This window comes from Nomascus leucogenys, chromosome 3 (genome assembly GCF_006542625.1).
Source record: "Nomascus leucogenys isolate Asia chromosome 3, Asia_NLE_v1, whole genome shotgun sequence".
NCBI classification, from domain to species: Eukaryota; Metazoa; Chordata; class Mammalia; order Primates; family Hylobatidae; genus Nomascus; species Nomascus leucogenys.
Window position 1 is genome coordinate 91,247,047 of NC_044383.1, and position 16,699 is coordinate 91,263,745.

A 16,699-nucleotide genomic window follows, 5' to 3' on the forward strand; every position below is an offset into this window, starting at 1 on the left:
GAAACTCTCCAGTCATTTCTCTGAGGACAGCAAGTAAAGATAATTCAAGTACAGAAGGAACCTAAAATGTACTCACCTCAACAATTAGCAGACTGCACAGTGATGAGAAGTAAGGATAATAGGGAAGGTCTACTTAGTGTTAGGCGAGGGGACAGAGGCTGTTAACACTTATCCAACTCATCCTATTACTATTCTGGCTGTTTCTACTGAGCCTTGTTCGGAAGGTGAGCCCTCCCAAGTCTCTTACCACTCCTTAATTGGACATACAGTAGTGTGCAAAATGGAGTCTCATTCTCAAATAATCCAGAGTAATAATATTTCAGTGGTAAAGCAAAAGGTCTAACCACAATAACAAATTATTTTCTTGTTGACAATACACAGATATGATATTGAGATATCATGAATGATAAATAGCTATGTAGAACTGTAATGATGTATTTATTGCCTGGTCTTAACAACTGGAATTTAACAACGGAGTTTCAAGACTCCATATACACTCTTCCAAAGTGCTACAAGATAATCAATGTTTTCAACTATGTGAAAACTGTTCATGTGTGCCCAAAGGTTAAAACTTAGATAGAAGAAAATGTACCCTGAGCATTTATTAAGCTAAAATAAATACATAAAGGCTCTTGAAGAAACAACACTACCTGAGAGTTTTAAATTGTATCAAAGCATAAGGCACAACATAATTCAAGAGAATAAATTCTGGATTAAACTTTTAAAATCCCTAAGGATTCTCAAAAGGAGAAATTTTCAGCAATAGATATAAACAGATACAACCTTTTGTAAGAATCAGCACTATCAATATACACTCCACCTAAAGATATAAAAGGAAAAAAAGTGACAAACATTTAGAAATGCAAAGAAGGCCGGGCACGGTGGCTCATGCCTGTAATCCCAACACTTAGGGAGGCCGAGGCGGGCGGATCACGAGGTCAGGAGATCGAGACCATCCTGGCTAACACGGTGAAACCCCATCTCCACTAAAAAAAAAAAAAAATACAAAAAATTAGCCAGGCGTGGTGGCAGGCGCCTGTAGTCCCAGCTACGGGAGAGGCTGAGGCAGGAAAATGGAGTGAACCCGGGAGGCGGAGCTTGCAGTGAGCTGAGATGCGCCACAAAACTCCAGCCTGGGGGACAGAGCAAGCCCTGGCTCAAAAAAAAAAAAAAAAGAAACGCAAAGAAAATGGCAGAATATATTGATAAAAATGATCCTGCACTTGAGTGGTTTTGAGGCAGGAGAATAGGGTCTGGAGTCAGGGAACCTAATGCCACTTCACCCTGACTTCCTAGAAATAAATTGAAAGGAAAACCCTAACTTTCCACGCCTAAGTAACAAAACAACCAGAGACCTTTGCAAACCCCCACCTCTTTGCAAGGCAGATGGGAAATTGAAAGCACCACTGATGGTTGTAAAAAGCAACCAATCAGACGTTTGCATAGGAGTCTAACTCTGTAAGTTCACTTCACTCTCGGATTGGTTGCACTCAGCAACCAACCTCTGATTGGCTGCACATAGCAACCAATCAGACTAACTGAAGGTAGCTATGTGCAAGCAATCAGACTGAGGGCCAAGTCTTCAACTGCATCGAAGTACAACTTTGTAACTTCACTTTAGCCTCTAATTGGTTGCTTCCCACAACCAATCAGATGTTTGCATAGGGGTGTGACCTTTGTAACTTCAGCCTCTGATTGCAGGCCACCATTTCATTTACATGAGGCAAACACCAAGTGGCCAATGGGAAACGTATACGGGGTATTTAGACCCCAGAAGATTCTATATCCAGAACCTTGAGCAGCTGCTGGGGCAAATTTCCACCCTGTGGAGTGTACTTTTGTTTTCAATAAATATCTGCTTTTGCTGCTTCATTCTTTACTAGTTTGTCATTTTGTCCAATTCTTTGTTGAAAATGCCAAGAATCTGGACACCCTCCACCAGTTTCTTCCATCTTTCAACAAAAATCTATACCCATTATGTGCTATGCCCTCCTCTAGATAATGTGTTATGCACTACCCTAAATCAGGAACTGGGCCACACAGCAGGAGGTGAGTGGCAGGCAAGTGAACATCACTATCTGAGCTCTGCCTCCTGTCGGATCAGCAGCAACATTTGATTCTCATAGGAGCATGAACTCTATTGTGAGCTGCCCATGAAAGGGATCTAGGCACAAGTTCCTTGTGAGAATCTAATGCCTGATGATCTGAAGTGGAACAGTTTCATCCCAAAACCATCCCCCCGACTTCTGACTGTGGAAAACTTGTCTTCCATGAAACTGGAAGTGCCAAAAAGGTTAGAGACCACTGCTCTAAATTATGTGCTATGCGCTACTCTAGACACTCGAGTTACAACAATGAACAAAACAGACAAAAAAAAACCTGCCTTCATGAAGTTTATAGTAGAAAGGGAAGATAAAGTGACAAGATGTAAATAAACAAAATTTGTAGCATACTAGATGGTGATCAGTGCTATCCAGAAAAATAAACCAGGATTTTCTATGATTTGGATTCAATTTATTTTAGCAAATTTCTTGCCCCTAAAATCCCACAAATACTTCTGTGAAAAATGCACTGATCTATAAGCCATGAAGTCCAAAAAACCTAACAATTGTGATTTACAATGATGGTCATACCTTCTATTTTTAAAATTATATGGCTTCTCATTTACTTGCTGAAATTAAGTGCAGTGGCTTACAATTTACTAAATGTAAACACGTAAAAGCATGCCAACATAAATATGTGACTGATGATTACCTATGTATTTTTCAAGTTGATATACATAATTTTAAGAGCTATGCCACATTAATATACATAATTTTAAGAGCTATATGCCTAAAATTAGATTGACAAAACAGACTTTTAAAAAAATTTAGAATTGCAAATTCCCTGCCCAATTCTGCCCCTTCTCTCCCAACCAAAAAAACTATCTATTCCCCTAGTCATTGATTATCTAGAATGGGGTTCCCTCCTCCTTACAGAATAAGAAACTACTGTGGAGGAACCGAAAAAGAAAGGCATAGGGGATTTTCATATGGCCTTCAAGAGATCCTTAAGAAGAAATAACATATTTCAACAGACTTCATAACCTTTCAAGTGATAAAACAATATCCTGAGTGGAAAACGAACGTACAACTCTAATGTGTAGGTCAATCTCAAGTCATTTAATTGAAGGCAGTGACTAACCAAGACCACCTGTGCCCAATACACTGCTAAATTACAAAGCAAGAAATCCAAGGCAGCCCTGCTTTATCAGTGTCAACTCTCAAAACAGTGATCAAAGTAAAAAGGAATAGATATTCAATAATAAAACTCAAAGTAAAAATCAAAGTTGTGGTATTATCACTAGCTAAAAGGAGACCAAACAACAAAAAAAGTGTCCTTACTTAATTTTTTTATTAAAAATAATTCTGAAGACATGAGTTATGGCAATGCACAAATAACTTATACATTAAGTAAAACTCCCAACTCACTAATCAGTGACTGGTTTACACACATCTTCTCTTGAAACCTGTCCACCTTCACCTATTGAGAACTTTGAACTCTTACACAGTATCCAGCAAAAATCATTATCATCTGGTTGTGTTATAAAAGTAACAGTGGTAAGAGAACTTTCTACTATTTGCTTCAACTTCTTAGAAATGATTAAAGGAGAATTCTAGCATTAGAATAAATACAATTACTCTGACCCTAGAAATATACTCTGATATGTTAGTCTACCTACCTTTGTGCCTCAAGGCTGAATCTAATTAATGTCTGGAAAATGTTTTCAATTAAGTTTGCATGGCTGTCCGTAACTGCATGAAAAACTTGGAAGTTGGCTAAAGATACCAAGAGACCTAACTGAACGTAGTTGAGCACTGTTCCTTAACAAGTCTATGATTTTAGTAAAAAAATGCAGTCAGTTCTATCTAATATAGTCTATTATACTAAGGGTTCAACTATCATTTTATGTTGTTCGTGAAGCTTTGTATTCAGTTACATAAACTTAATCGTTTATTCTGATAAAAGTGAAATTTATTTTTAAATAAATTACAAATTAGTCCCTAACTAATCCTGCCATGTAATCTAACTTACAGAAATTTAGACTGAACTATTTGACAGTTCTCTACGGTTTCTAAATCCACGTTATTCTGAGAAGACTGTAATTAATCATTTTTGGCAATTCAACACATTTATAAATCTTAAAGAAAAAGTTACCAAAAACTAGGTATAATTTACAGTCCAAAAAGTGTTAATAAATTACACCTACAGAGAATAGTGTTCGGTTTTACTCAACTTTCTAAAACTGAAATTAAAAAACAACACACTGGGCCCAGCTTCTTGTATAAGCATAAATAAATAAAGGGTCTAGACACTGATCTGTGTACTTTTACAGAATCACATCACGCATATTAATAACAATCATAATAGCAGTAGGTATTATTGCTGTTAAATGCCTTCCAAAGTGTTCACATTTTCCTTAATTATATCACCAGTAAAATTATATCATCTCCAGTTGAATAACCAAACTTTGAAATGATTTTTTGAAATTAGTATCCAAAGACATGCCAGAATTCTGATATTATACAGCTAAGAATGGAGTTTATCAGTTGATCTAAGAAAAGTTATATAAAAATAAAATTATTAAGAAGTTGTTATGATTCCTTGCATCTGATCATTATTAAATAGGGATAGAAGTAGTTTAAAATCATGGTGCTATTATGCTACAATGACAAAAAACAGAGTGCACTCTTCAACTGCCCAAACCACTTCCTTCCAACAAGAGGAAAATGAGACCTTTATCATGTTTACCTCTAATGCAACAGCTGCATCTATATGAAATCATAGCTAAGATTACTCAATTCCTTAATTATGACAAAAATGATCTTCCAAATCTTTTATCCTTAAAAAAGGTAATATAAATTTGAAAAAGCACTTCTTGTCATCGAAGCAAGAATATAGCATTTAGCTATACATTCTACAAAGTTTTAAGGCGCTTAGCTAGTTGCTCAAAATGTTTTCATGCACTCCTCAGATTTACTCTAAAATGAGATTAGAAGGCGAATTTCAGAGGATTTATCATCCATGCCTCTTTGAAAAGAGCTCATGTGCTTTATTTCTTAATGGAATTTCTTCCCCATTTAAAGTTTTCTACTTTATTCTATAAAATATATATAATCAGAATTATGTAAGCTCCTAAGCTTAAAAATAAAACATTGAAACTTACATGCACTGGTATATGTCTACATGGACACCAGTTCTGAACAACAAAAAGGCCATTCTGACTTGCCACTGAGTCACTAGGATACCTGACAAAGCATTATACACTCAGTGTTCAACTTAAGGAAAGATATACAAATGGTTTTTAATAAATCGGTAACCTTTATCCTATAACATTATATTTCATAGCCCAGTAAATCACATGCAACTCAAGATAAAACAATACACTTATACACTGAGATGTGAATGTGTCCCAGAAATATATGAGTAACTCTGAAACAGGCAGTATTAGCACAACTATGAACACAGATTTGTAGAACTATAATTCAGCCAGGAGGCAAAGAAATAGACTAATTTTTCAAGATTCCCTCTTGTCCTAATTGAAAAAGGAATAAAGATACATACAATGATTCAGAAAATAATCAGTGCTAAGCATTCCCTTTATGTTTATATGATCATCATAGGTAACGATTCAGAAAATAATCAGTGCTGAGCATTCCCTTTACCTGTATATGATCATTGCAGGTAACGGTAACTGACCAACTATGACAGAATAAATCCCATTGGCCATTACATAATCAACCACAAGTCAACATGACTTTTTGTACCCTTCCTCCTCTACTCTGTCTGCAAAATCTCGTTCTGTGAAACTCATCACCACAATGAAGTCAGACTCCCTATAAATCTTCTGAGAATACAATTGTTCAAAGGCATCTGACTATGAGGAATTCTCCATTATTTTACCACACTTGCTTTAAGTTGTAAACCATATGGAGTATATTATACTTATACCACCTAATTTTCAGTAACTTCAGAAGGCAATTCTAAATTTTTAATGCAGCCTGTAATGCACATGTTTTGAACAAGGTTTTCTTAGTAATTCTTGCTTCTATACTGGTTCGAAGCAGCTAAAATTAGCTTTTATAAATCTTTTTCTAATCTGAATCCCAGTATTTTCCTATCCAAGTTCCTGGGCAACCGGTAGGGTGTGCAAGTCTTAGTAAATGACACTCTGCTCATCTGTTATAGCAAAGGGTGTTTATATTAAAGTAGGTGCTCTTCTGTCCTCTGAGAGCTATTGGCTGGACTCATTCTCTAATATGCAATAGTACCTTAAAAACCTGGGTCACTCAAGATTAGAACATTTCACATCTTTTTTTCCCACATAAAATACTTTTTAAATTTAATAATATTGACTCCAAGTAAAAACTAATGAGAAGAATATACTTGAAAGCACTGCATTGGTTTTCAGATGATAAAAGACAAAAAATGCAAATGAACAATGGTGTCCAGAAAAAATTCCAGGAAACAGAAAAAGGATCCTATATCCCTCCATTTTTCCAACACCATATTAAACATAAGACAATGTCACCTTTGCCTACTATCTTGAAGAAGTCCAATATTCAGCAAGTGAACTGTGACCATACATCCTGAAACCAGGTTAAGGAAAAAGTGTTTGAAGAAATAAAAATTCAGATTCCACTAGGAATTCTCCCTTCTCTCAACAAGAGATAAGACTCAGAAAGTTTGTAACAAAAAAAAAAAAAACTTTGTATCCTTGTAGTTAATGGTACTGACTTTGTTTTGAGTTGGTTTTGTTGTTGTTATTATGGTCAGCAAGAAAATAAATTACATTCTTCTTTTCCTTTCTTTTTTTGAAGAGACGATGTGCAGTGGTAATTCACTAGCATAATCCCACAAACAGACCAGCATGGGGGTTTTGACTTGCTGTTTCTGACCTGGTCTGGTTCACCTCTCCTTAGGCAATCTGGCATCCTGAGAGTTCACCATATTCATGCCAAACTTAGTGTGGACATCCAACCAGCATAGCACACTACAACTCACAACTCCTGGGCTAAAAGGATCTCTCCACCTAATCTTGACCTCTCCACCTCAGCCTCCCAGACAGCTGAGACTACTGGCACACACATGTACATTCTATTACCAATAATGTTAAATGTTAAAAAAAAAAAACTTAAAAACATAAACAAGGTAGAAAATTATAGCAAAGCAGAAATTCAATCTAAAATCTTAAACTCTCAATCTTTATATAAAACAGTAAAGTCTCCTAATGACAGAGAAATAGCAATTTCAAAAGCCAAATGTCTGGACACAGGAATAACCGGAAAGCATTGTCATAAAAGAAATGCATGATTTTAGAAACCTAGAGTAAGAAAGAAAATAGCCAGGCATGGTGGCTCACACCTGTAATCCCAGCATCTTGGGAGGCTGAGGCAGGCAGATCACTTGAGACCAGGAATTCAAGATCAGCCTGACCACCATGGCAAAACCCCATCTCTACTAAAAATACAAAAAGTAGCTGGGTGTGGTGGCACACACCTGTAATCCCAGCTACTTAGGAGGCTGAGGCACAAGAATCACTTAAACCTGGGAGGCAGAGGTTGCAGTAAACTGAGATTACGTCACTGCACTCCAGCCTGGGTGACAAGAGCAAGCCTCCGTCTCAAAAAAAAAAAAAAAAAAAAAAAAAGAAAGAAAGAAAGAGGCTGGGCGCAGTGGCTCACGCCTGTAATCCCAGCATTTTAGGAGGCCGAGGCGGGCGGATCATGAGGTCAGGAAATTGAGAACATCCTGGCTAACGCGGTGAAACCCCATCTTTACTAAAAATACAAAAAATTAGCCAGGCATGGTGGCGGGTGCCTGTAGTCCCAGCCACTCGGGAGGCTGAGGCAGGAGAACGGCGTGAACCCGGGAGGTGGAGCTTGCAGTGAGCCGAGATGGTGCCACTGCACTCCAGCCTGGGGGACAGAGTGAGACTCCATCAAAAAAAAAAAAAAAAAAAAGAGAAAGAAAAGAGAAAAGAAGAGAAGAAGGAAGGAAGGAAGGAAGGAAGGAAGGAAGGAAGGAAGGAAGGAAGGAAAAAGAAAGAAAAAGAAAAGAAAAAGAAAGAAAAGAAAGAAAAGAACTGTTACTTGTACCATACACAATGCAAGTAGAAAAATAGGATAACCTGACTCATACTCTTAACCAGTGTCATTGCTCACTTTCCTCACTATCTAATCTCCAACACTGAGGCTTAATGGCAAAAGATAAAATAAAATATGAAGCTTTATTTGCTAAAACTGAGAACAGAATGAGCATTATATATGTTAAAATTAAATGTGAATATACATTTAAAAATTTAGTATGTTTGGCTATTAAAACCTATGAAGTGGAAATAAAATCAAAATGCAAATTACAAATATTTTAAACAGATAGAAAAGCACTATTTTCCTGTTTGTTGTTGTCGTTGTTGTTTGAGACAGGCTCTCACTCTGTCACCCAGTCTGGAGTATAGTGGCACAATCTCAGCTCATTGCAACTGCTGACCCCTGAGCTCAAGCAATTCTCCCACTTCAGCCTCCGAAATAGCTGGGACTACTGGTGCATGCCACCATACCCAGCTAAATTTTTTTGTATTTTTAGTAGAGATGGGGTTTCGCCATGTTGCCCAGGCTGAACTCCTGAGCTCAAGAGATCCACCCATCTCAGCCTCCCAAAGAGCTGGGATTACAGTGTGAGCCACGGCTCCCAGCCCAAAAGCACTATTTTCTATTTCTTCTAACCATACAGAATATATTTATCAGAAGTCCATATGGGCCAGGTGCAGTGGTTCATGCATGTAATCCCAGCTACTCATGAGGCTGAGGTGGGAGGATCACTTGACCCCAGGAGTGTAAGGCTGCAGTGAGCTAGGATCCCACCACTGCACTCCAGCCTGGGCAACAAAGTGAGACCCTGTCTCAAAAAAAAAAAAAAGTCCATATGATGCAGAAAATAAGATTTTGCTATAATGCTTCATGTTCCCAAATATGCACAGTGAAAAACTTTTCATGAATTCAATTTTAAAAAACAAACACATGCAGCTTAAAGTCCTCATGGCTCAACTTACCGTCTTGTGACCGTTCTGGCAGGCAACATGCAGTGCTGTCTGCCCCATGGCATCCTCAACATCAACATCACTGACATGCTGCACAAGGTCATGGAGTAGTTCTGTCCTCCCATTCACAGCCAGCCAATGTATCTGTGAAGCCATTTAGTTACTTAACATTTGTGTAATAGTGTTTTATATAAAAACAGCAGATAAATAATGTTATTTCTCAGCTGGGTGTGATTTGCTCATGCAAATCTAAAGGTATTTTAAGTCCATGTAATGGTTTAAAACTAAAGGTATTTTAAGTCTATGTCATTTTTTTCCTTTTTTTAATTTGTTTAAGTTTTATTTACAGGTTTGGGGGTTTTTTAGAGTTGGGGTCTTGCTGTGTTGTTCAGGTTGGACTCAAACTCCTGGGCTCAAGTGATCCTCCTGCCTCAGCCCCCTAAATAGCTGAAACTAGGTTTTATATGAGGAAAATTTCTGTAACAAGATGCAGATTACATTACCACAGATTTCAAAATCAAGAACTCAAGTGGGGCTGCAAGTGGTGACTCATGTTTGTAATCCCAGCACTTTGGGAAGTTGAGGCAGGAGGATTGCTTGAAGCAATGAGTTCAAGATCAGCCTGGGCAATGTAGCAAGAACCTGTCTCTACAAAAAATTTAAAAATTAGCTGGGCAGCCAGGCGCAGTAGCTCCCGCCTCTAATCCGGAACTTTGGGAGGCTGAGGTGGGCGGATCACAAGGTCAGGAGATCAAGACCATCTTGGCCAACATGGTGAAACCTTGTCTCTACTAAAATACAAAAAATTAGCTGGACATGGTGGTGCGTGCCTGTAATCCCAGCTACTTGGGAGGCTGAGGCAGGGGAATCACTTGAACCCAGGAGGCGGCGGTTGCGGTGAGCTAAGATCGTGCCACCGCACTCCAGCCTGGCAACACAGTAAGACTCTGTCTCAAAAAAAAAAAAAAAAAAAAAAAATTAGCTGGGCATAGTGGCATACACCTATGGTCCTAGCTTCTCGGGATGCTAAGGTGGGAGGATCCCTTGAGCCCAGGAGTTTGAGGCTAATAATGAGCTATGATTGTGCCACTGCACTCCTACCTGGGTAACAGAATGACAACCTTTCTCCAAAAAAAAAAAATTGTTTTAAAATAACTCACAATGGTTCAAAATATTAAGTATACTAAGCTCCCGATCATCAAATACTCTGCTTCTCAGATAATCCTGGACTCTATGCATAGTTTGTCTCTGGAGAAAAGGTGTTAGATATTTTTCTTTTCCCAGAAGCAAATATAAGTTAAAAAGTGATTAACATAGCAATGCTACATTCCTTACTTCCTGTATTTTACAAGTAAACATGTATCTTACATAAATAAAAAAAGGAGGATAAAAAATATATAAAACACCTGTAAGTCTACCACTCAAAGATAATCAATGTTAAAACTTTGGACTACACTATCCATTAATTTTCCACATGATTTTTTTTCATTAAAAAGAAAATCATGAAATCCCTGTTTTAAAATGGCAGGTTTAATCCATGCATCAGTCTCTACTTCTTCCCTAAACCCCACGTAAATGACAGTAAAGAGTATTTCCTTAAAAGACTAAATCCATAAAGATACAGAGGAGAGAACAGCAAGTTTTGGAAGCAAAGAAAGTAGATGATGCTTTTTATCTTGTCAGATTATACTTGTTGACTTGTCAGAATGCTATACCAGTATTAGAGAAACCCCCCAAAAAATGTGACTCAGATCACAGGACTCCTAAAAGCCTCAAGAATCAATAGTAAGTACCATGCACCTCTTGAAAAGAGGCTGAAAGTTTATCTAGTAAGATTTAGAGCCTCATATCTCTACCCCTCCCCACCTGTGCAAGGCCAGTAATGGCCCCCACTCAATCAGATGGAATGCAAGAGGCTTGAGAACAGTCTCTAGGTAAGAGACACCAGGCACGTTGAACCAAGAATACCACACTAAAAAGGGGAGATTAAGTGCAAGTTTAAATATTGAATATTGATTTTACAAAGCATTCTTCTCTATCCAGCACGCACTGTTAACATCTTCCGGGCAGTTGGAAGAGTCTTCTCTGAGGAATATGACCAGCTCAACAGTAAATGCCTAAAGAAATCGACACTGGAAAGGTCTAAGAGGCAAATGTCCAAGGAGATCATCCTACACTGAAGCCTCTAGTGAACAAACCTCACTCATGCTGACAGCCTTCAAATAGCTTTTTCCATTTCCACCAAACATTTGATAAACACATCTAATTTGAAAGACAAACTACAAAATTTTTTTAAAGCAAAAAGTAGGGGGAAAAAGGAACCATGAATATTCAAGAAAAAACTATATTTAATACTGTCGGAGAGAGAGAACATACTGATTGCATCCCTGAAACGAGAAAAGGATACTGTTTTTTGAAAGAGACAAGGAAAAAAAACTCTTGGAAATTAATACTATGACAGAGACGTGCAAACTCAAAAGAAGAATTAGGAGATAATATTGAGGAAGTCTCCCTAAAAGTACAAAGAAAAGAAATTAAGAAATGAGAAAAAGGAAAATTAAAGGGCCAGTGTGAATAGGTCTAACATTTAAATAATAGAAGTTGGGGAAAAAATAAAACAGAGAAAAGACAGAAAAAGAAATCATGAAAGTAATAATTTATGAATATTTCTCATTAGTTCCCATTACATGAGTTTCCAGGTTGACAGGGTCTCAATTTTATCCAGCGAAATGGATAAAATAAATCCAAACCAAGACATAATAATAACAGGATTTTAGAACACTAAGGACAAAGTAGATTCTATAAGTTTCTAGAGAGAAAAATCAAAACAGGTTTAATATAAAGAATCAAGAATTCAAATCGCACTAAACTTCAAAACAAAGCTAGAAGACAACAAAGCAATGCTTTCAAAATTCTAAGGAAAAATGACGTCTCATCTAGATTGTCAGCTAAACTGTCAATTACATAATCAGACTCAAAGACTCAAGTCATATCAAACATGCAAGGTGGCAACACATCTCCCATGCACACTCTCAGGAAACTCTCAGGGTTGTGCTCCATCAGAGTGACAGAACAGTTATCAGAAAAGATGGATATGAGACCCACATAACAGAGAACCCAAAGCAAGAAAAAAGCAAAAGGAATCCCCAGGATGATGATGAGACATTCCAAACAACTGTGCAGCAGACCTAGGTATCAACCAATCCAGCCAAGAGAGCACAGAAGTCTCCCTAAGAGACTCCTTCAAGACATAATCAAGGACATGAAAAGTACCGAATACATATTAAGAGGATATTTACAAAGCTGAGAGAGACCTTGGTAATGAATTAGTAAAAAGTTGTAAGAAAACTTTAAAGTAATAAAGCTGCAGCAGGGCAAGAAACATATAAAAGACATACTAACTGGGAAGAAAGAAATAAAGGCCTGGTGCAGTGGCTCACGCCTGTAATCCCAGCATTTTGGGAGGCTGAGGTGGGTGAATCACCGGAGGTCAGGAGTTCAAGACCAGCCTGGCCAACATGGTGTAACCCCGTCTCTATTAAAAATACAAAAATCAGCTGGGCGTGGTGGCGCACACCTGTAATCCCAGCTACTCGGGTGGCTAAGGCAGGAGAATTGCTTGAATCCAGGAGGTGGAGGTTGCAGTGAGCTGAGATTGCGCCACTGCACTGTAGCCTGGGTGACAGAGTGAAATTCTGTCTAAATAAATAAATAAACAAATAACTGTCTCTACGTGCAGACAACATGACTGTCTATGTAAAAAATCCCAAGCAATTTGCCCAAAGTCCCCCAGAACTAATAAGTGAGTTCAGCAAGATTGCAAAACCAAAAATCAATTGCATTTCCAACTGAACAAGCATAAACTCAAATTAAAAACACAAAGCCATTTATAATTATGCCAAAGAAAATGAAACAGTTATATGCTTACCAAAACATGCACAAAATCCCTAGACTGTGCTATACAAAATTCTAATGGAAAAAATCAAAGACCTAAGTAAGTGTGGAGATATACTGTGTTTATGGATTAAAAGACTCAATCAACACAGTAAAGATAACAATTCTCCCCAAATTGACCTATCAGTTTAACGCAACTCCAATCAAAATCCCAGCAAGGTTTTTTTGTAGACATAGACAAGTTTATTCTAAAATTTATATGGAAAGGCAAAGGAATCAGAATGGCTAACACAATCTTGACAAAGAAAAATAAAGTGAGAGGAATTATTCTATCTGGTATTAAGACTTACAGCTACAGTAATCCAGACAGTGTGGTATTAGCAGAGAGATTAGCAGAGACACACAGATCAGTGGAATGAACAGAAAGTCCACAAGTGGGTCCACACAAATATTTCCAACTGATTTTTGAGACAGATGCAAAAGCAAATTCATGCAGGAAGGACAGCCTTTTCAACAAACAGTGCTAGTACTGGACATTCATAGGCAAAAAAAAAAAAAAAAAAGTAAACCTTGACCTAAGCCTCATAACTTATGCAAACAGTAACTCAAAAAAGATCATAGACTTAAATGTAAAACACAGAAACATAAAACTTGTAGAAAAAAAGATATGAGACAATCTTCAAGACCAAGGGCTAGGCAAAGAGTTCTTGATATCAAAAGCATGATCCGTAATGTGAAAAACTGATCAATTTGACTTCAAAGTTAAACTTTTGCTCTTCAAAAGACCCTCTTAACACGCGCGGTGGCTCACGCTTGTAATCCCAGCACTTTGGGTGGCCGAGGCGGGCGGATCACGAGGTCAGGAGATCGAGACCACGGTGAAACCCCATCTCTACTAAAAATACAAAAAATTAGCTGGGTGTGGTGGCGGGCGCCTGTAGTCCCAGCTACTCGGAGAGGCTGAGGCAGGAGAATGGCGTGAACCCGGGAAGCGGAGCTTGCAGTGAGCCGAGATCGCGCCACCGCACTCCAGCCTGGGTGACAGAGCGAGACTCCGTCTCAAAAAAAAAAAAGAAACAGTACTGGAAGACCTAGCTAGAGCAATCAGGCAAAAGAAAGAAACAATGGACATTCAAATTAGAAAGAAAGATGTCAAATTATTCTTGTCCGCAGATGATATGATCTTGTATTTGGAAAAACTTAGACTCCACCAAAAAACTGTTAGAACTGGTAAATAAGTACGTTGCAAAATATGAAATCAACATACAAAAATCAGTAGCATTCTGATGTTAGCAGCAAACAACCTGAAAAAGAAGTAAAGAAAGTAATCCCATTTATGACAGCTACAAATAAAATAAAATACCTAGGAATCAACTTAACCAAAGAAGTGAAAGATGTCTAAAAGAAAACTATAAAAAGAGATGCAAGAAACTGAAGAAGACACACACAAAAAATGGAAAAATATTCCTAAGGGTTGGAAGAATCAATACTGTCAAAATGTCCATACTACTCAAAGCAATCTATAGATTCAGTGTAATCTCTATCAAAATACCAATGACATTCTTCACAGAAACAGAAAAGATAATTCTAAAATTTATATGGAATCACAAAAGATCTAGAATAGCAAAAGCCATCCTGAGTAAAAAGGTCAAAACTGGAGGAATATCATTACCTGACTTCAAATCAGACTACAGAGCTATAGTAACCAAAACAGCATGTTACTGGTATAAAAACAGACATACAGACCAATGGGACAGAACAGAGAACCCAGAAATAAATCCACACTTCTACAGTGAACTCATTTTCTACAAAGGTGCCAAGAACACACATTGGAAGTAGGGACCATCTCTTCAATAAATGGTGCTGGGAAAACTGGATATCCATACACAAAAAATGAAACTAGGTTCCTATATCTCTCGCCATATACAAAAATCAAATAAAAATGAATTAAAAATTTAAATCTAAGACATGAAACTACTAAAATAAAACACTGGGGAAACTCTCCAGGACATTGGTTTGGGCAAAGCTTTCTTAAGTAATAACCCTTGAGCAAATTTCTCGAGTAAATTTGCTTTTAAGTAAAAGCAAAAGTAACCAAAGCAAAAATGGACAAATAGGATCACTTCAAGTTAAAACACTTCTGCACAGGAAAGGAAACAATCAACAAAGTAAAGAAACAACCCACAGAACGGGAGAAAATAACTGCAAACTATCCATCTGACAAGGGATTAATAACCAGAATATAGAATATATAAGGAGCTCAAACAACTCTATAGTAAAAAAAAAAAAATTGATTAAAAAAAGAATGAAAGATCTGAGTAGACACTTCTCAAAAGAAGACATCCAACTGGAAAACAGGCATATAAAAAGGGGCTCAACATCACTGATCATCAAAGAAATGCAAATCAAAACTACAATGAGGTATCATCTCACCCCTATTAAAATGGTTTATATCCAAAAGACAGGCAATAAGAAATGCTGGCAAAGATGTCAAGAAACAGGAACCGTCATACACTGTTGATGGGAATGTGAATTAGTATAGTCACTATAGAAAACAACTGCATTCCTGGACATTTGTCCCAGAAAAACGAAAACTTATGTTAACACAAAAATGTGTACCCTAATGTTTTTAACTGCTTTACTCATAATAGCCCCAAACCAGAAGTGACCCAAATGTCTTTTAACAGGTGAACAGTCAAACAAATGGTAGTATATCCACTACTGGATGGAATACTATTCAGCATTATAAAGGAACAAACTACTGATAAGTATAACCCAAATAAGTCTCCAGGGAATATGACAAACAAAAAAAGCCAATCCCCAAAAGTTCCATACAATATAGTTCTATCTCTGTAACATTCTTGAAATGACTAATGGAGAACAAATTAATGGTTGCTATAGGTTAGCCATGGGATGTGAAGGACAAAGGGAAAGGTATGGTTACAAAAGGGCAACATGACATATCTCTGTGGTGTTAGAAATGTTCAGAATATTGACTATGGTGGTGAAAACCTACCATGTACACAGGTAATAAAACTACACAGGTAACCTACACAGGTAATAAAAATGAATAGAACTTAAAATACATATACACACACACATACAATTAAAACTGAAGAAGGCCAGGCACGGTGGCTCACACCTGTAATCCCAGCATTTTGGAAGGCCAAGGCGGGTAGATCACCTGCGGTCAGGAGCTCAAGACCAGCCTGGCCAACATCGTGAAACCCCATCTCTACTAAAAATGCAAAAATTAGCTGGGCATGGTGACACACACCTGTGGTCCCAGCTACTCGGGAGACTGAGGCAGGAGAATTGCTTGAACCCAGGAGGTAGAGGTTGCAGTGAGCTGAGATTGCACTACTGCACTCCAGCCTGAGCAACAGAGCGAGACTCATCTCAAAAAAATAAAATAAAATAAAACTGAGGAATCTCAGTAAGATGGATTGTATCAATGTCCATGTCCCTACTGTAATATTATACTATAGTTTTGCAAAATGTTACCACTGAAGGAAACTTGGCAAAAAGTGCAGGGCATCTCTCTCTCTCTATTATTTCTTAGCACTGCATGTGAATCTACAATTATCTTAATTTTTAAAAAAAGACAAATCATTAACTACAGGGAAAATAAAATGTTATGCAAGAAAGGAAAGCAACTATAACCAACTATTTGGCTTAACTATGAATAGTTTTCGTGTACTCAAAAAAATAATACACAAAAATGAT

At 37.5% G+C, this 16,699-nt stretch overlaps 1 protein-coding gene across 5 annotated transcripts in view; it reads right to left on the reverse strand.

Annotated features, from left to right (window-relative positions):
• HACE1 (HECT domain and ankyrin repeat containing E3 ubiquitin protein ligase 1) overlaps positions 1-16,699 on the reverse strand; it is a 133,659-nt gene that overhangs the window by 97,311 nt on the left and 19,649 nt on the right. For all 5 annotated transcript variants that reach the window (XM_030809516.1, XM_030809514.1, XM_030809515.1 and 2 more), the window contains one exon: positions 9,092-9,223. In XM_030809516.1, the coding sequence (XP_030665376.1) occupies positions 9,092-9,204 (113 nt within the window). In that variant the 5' untranslated portion in view covers positions 9,205-9,223. The remainder of the gene's footprint in view (positions 1-9,091; positions 9,224-16,699) is intronic.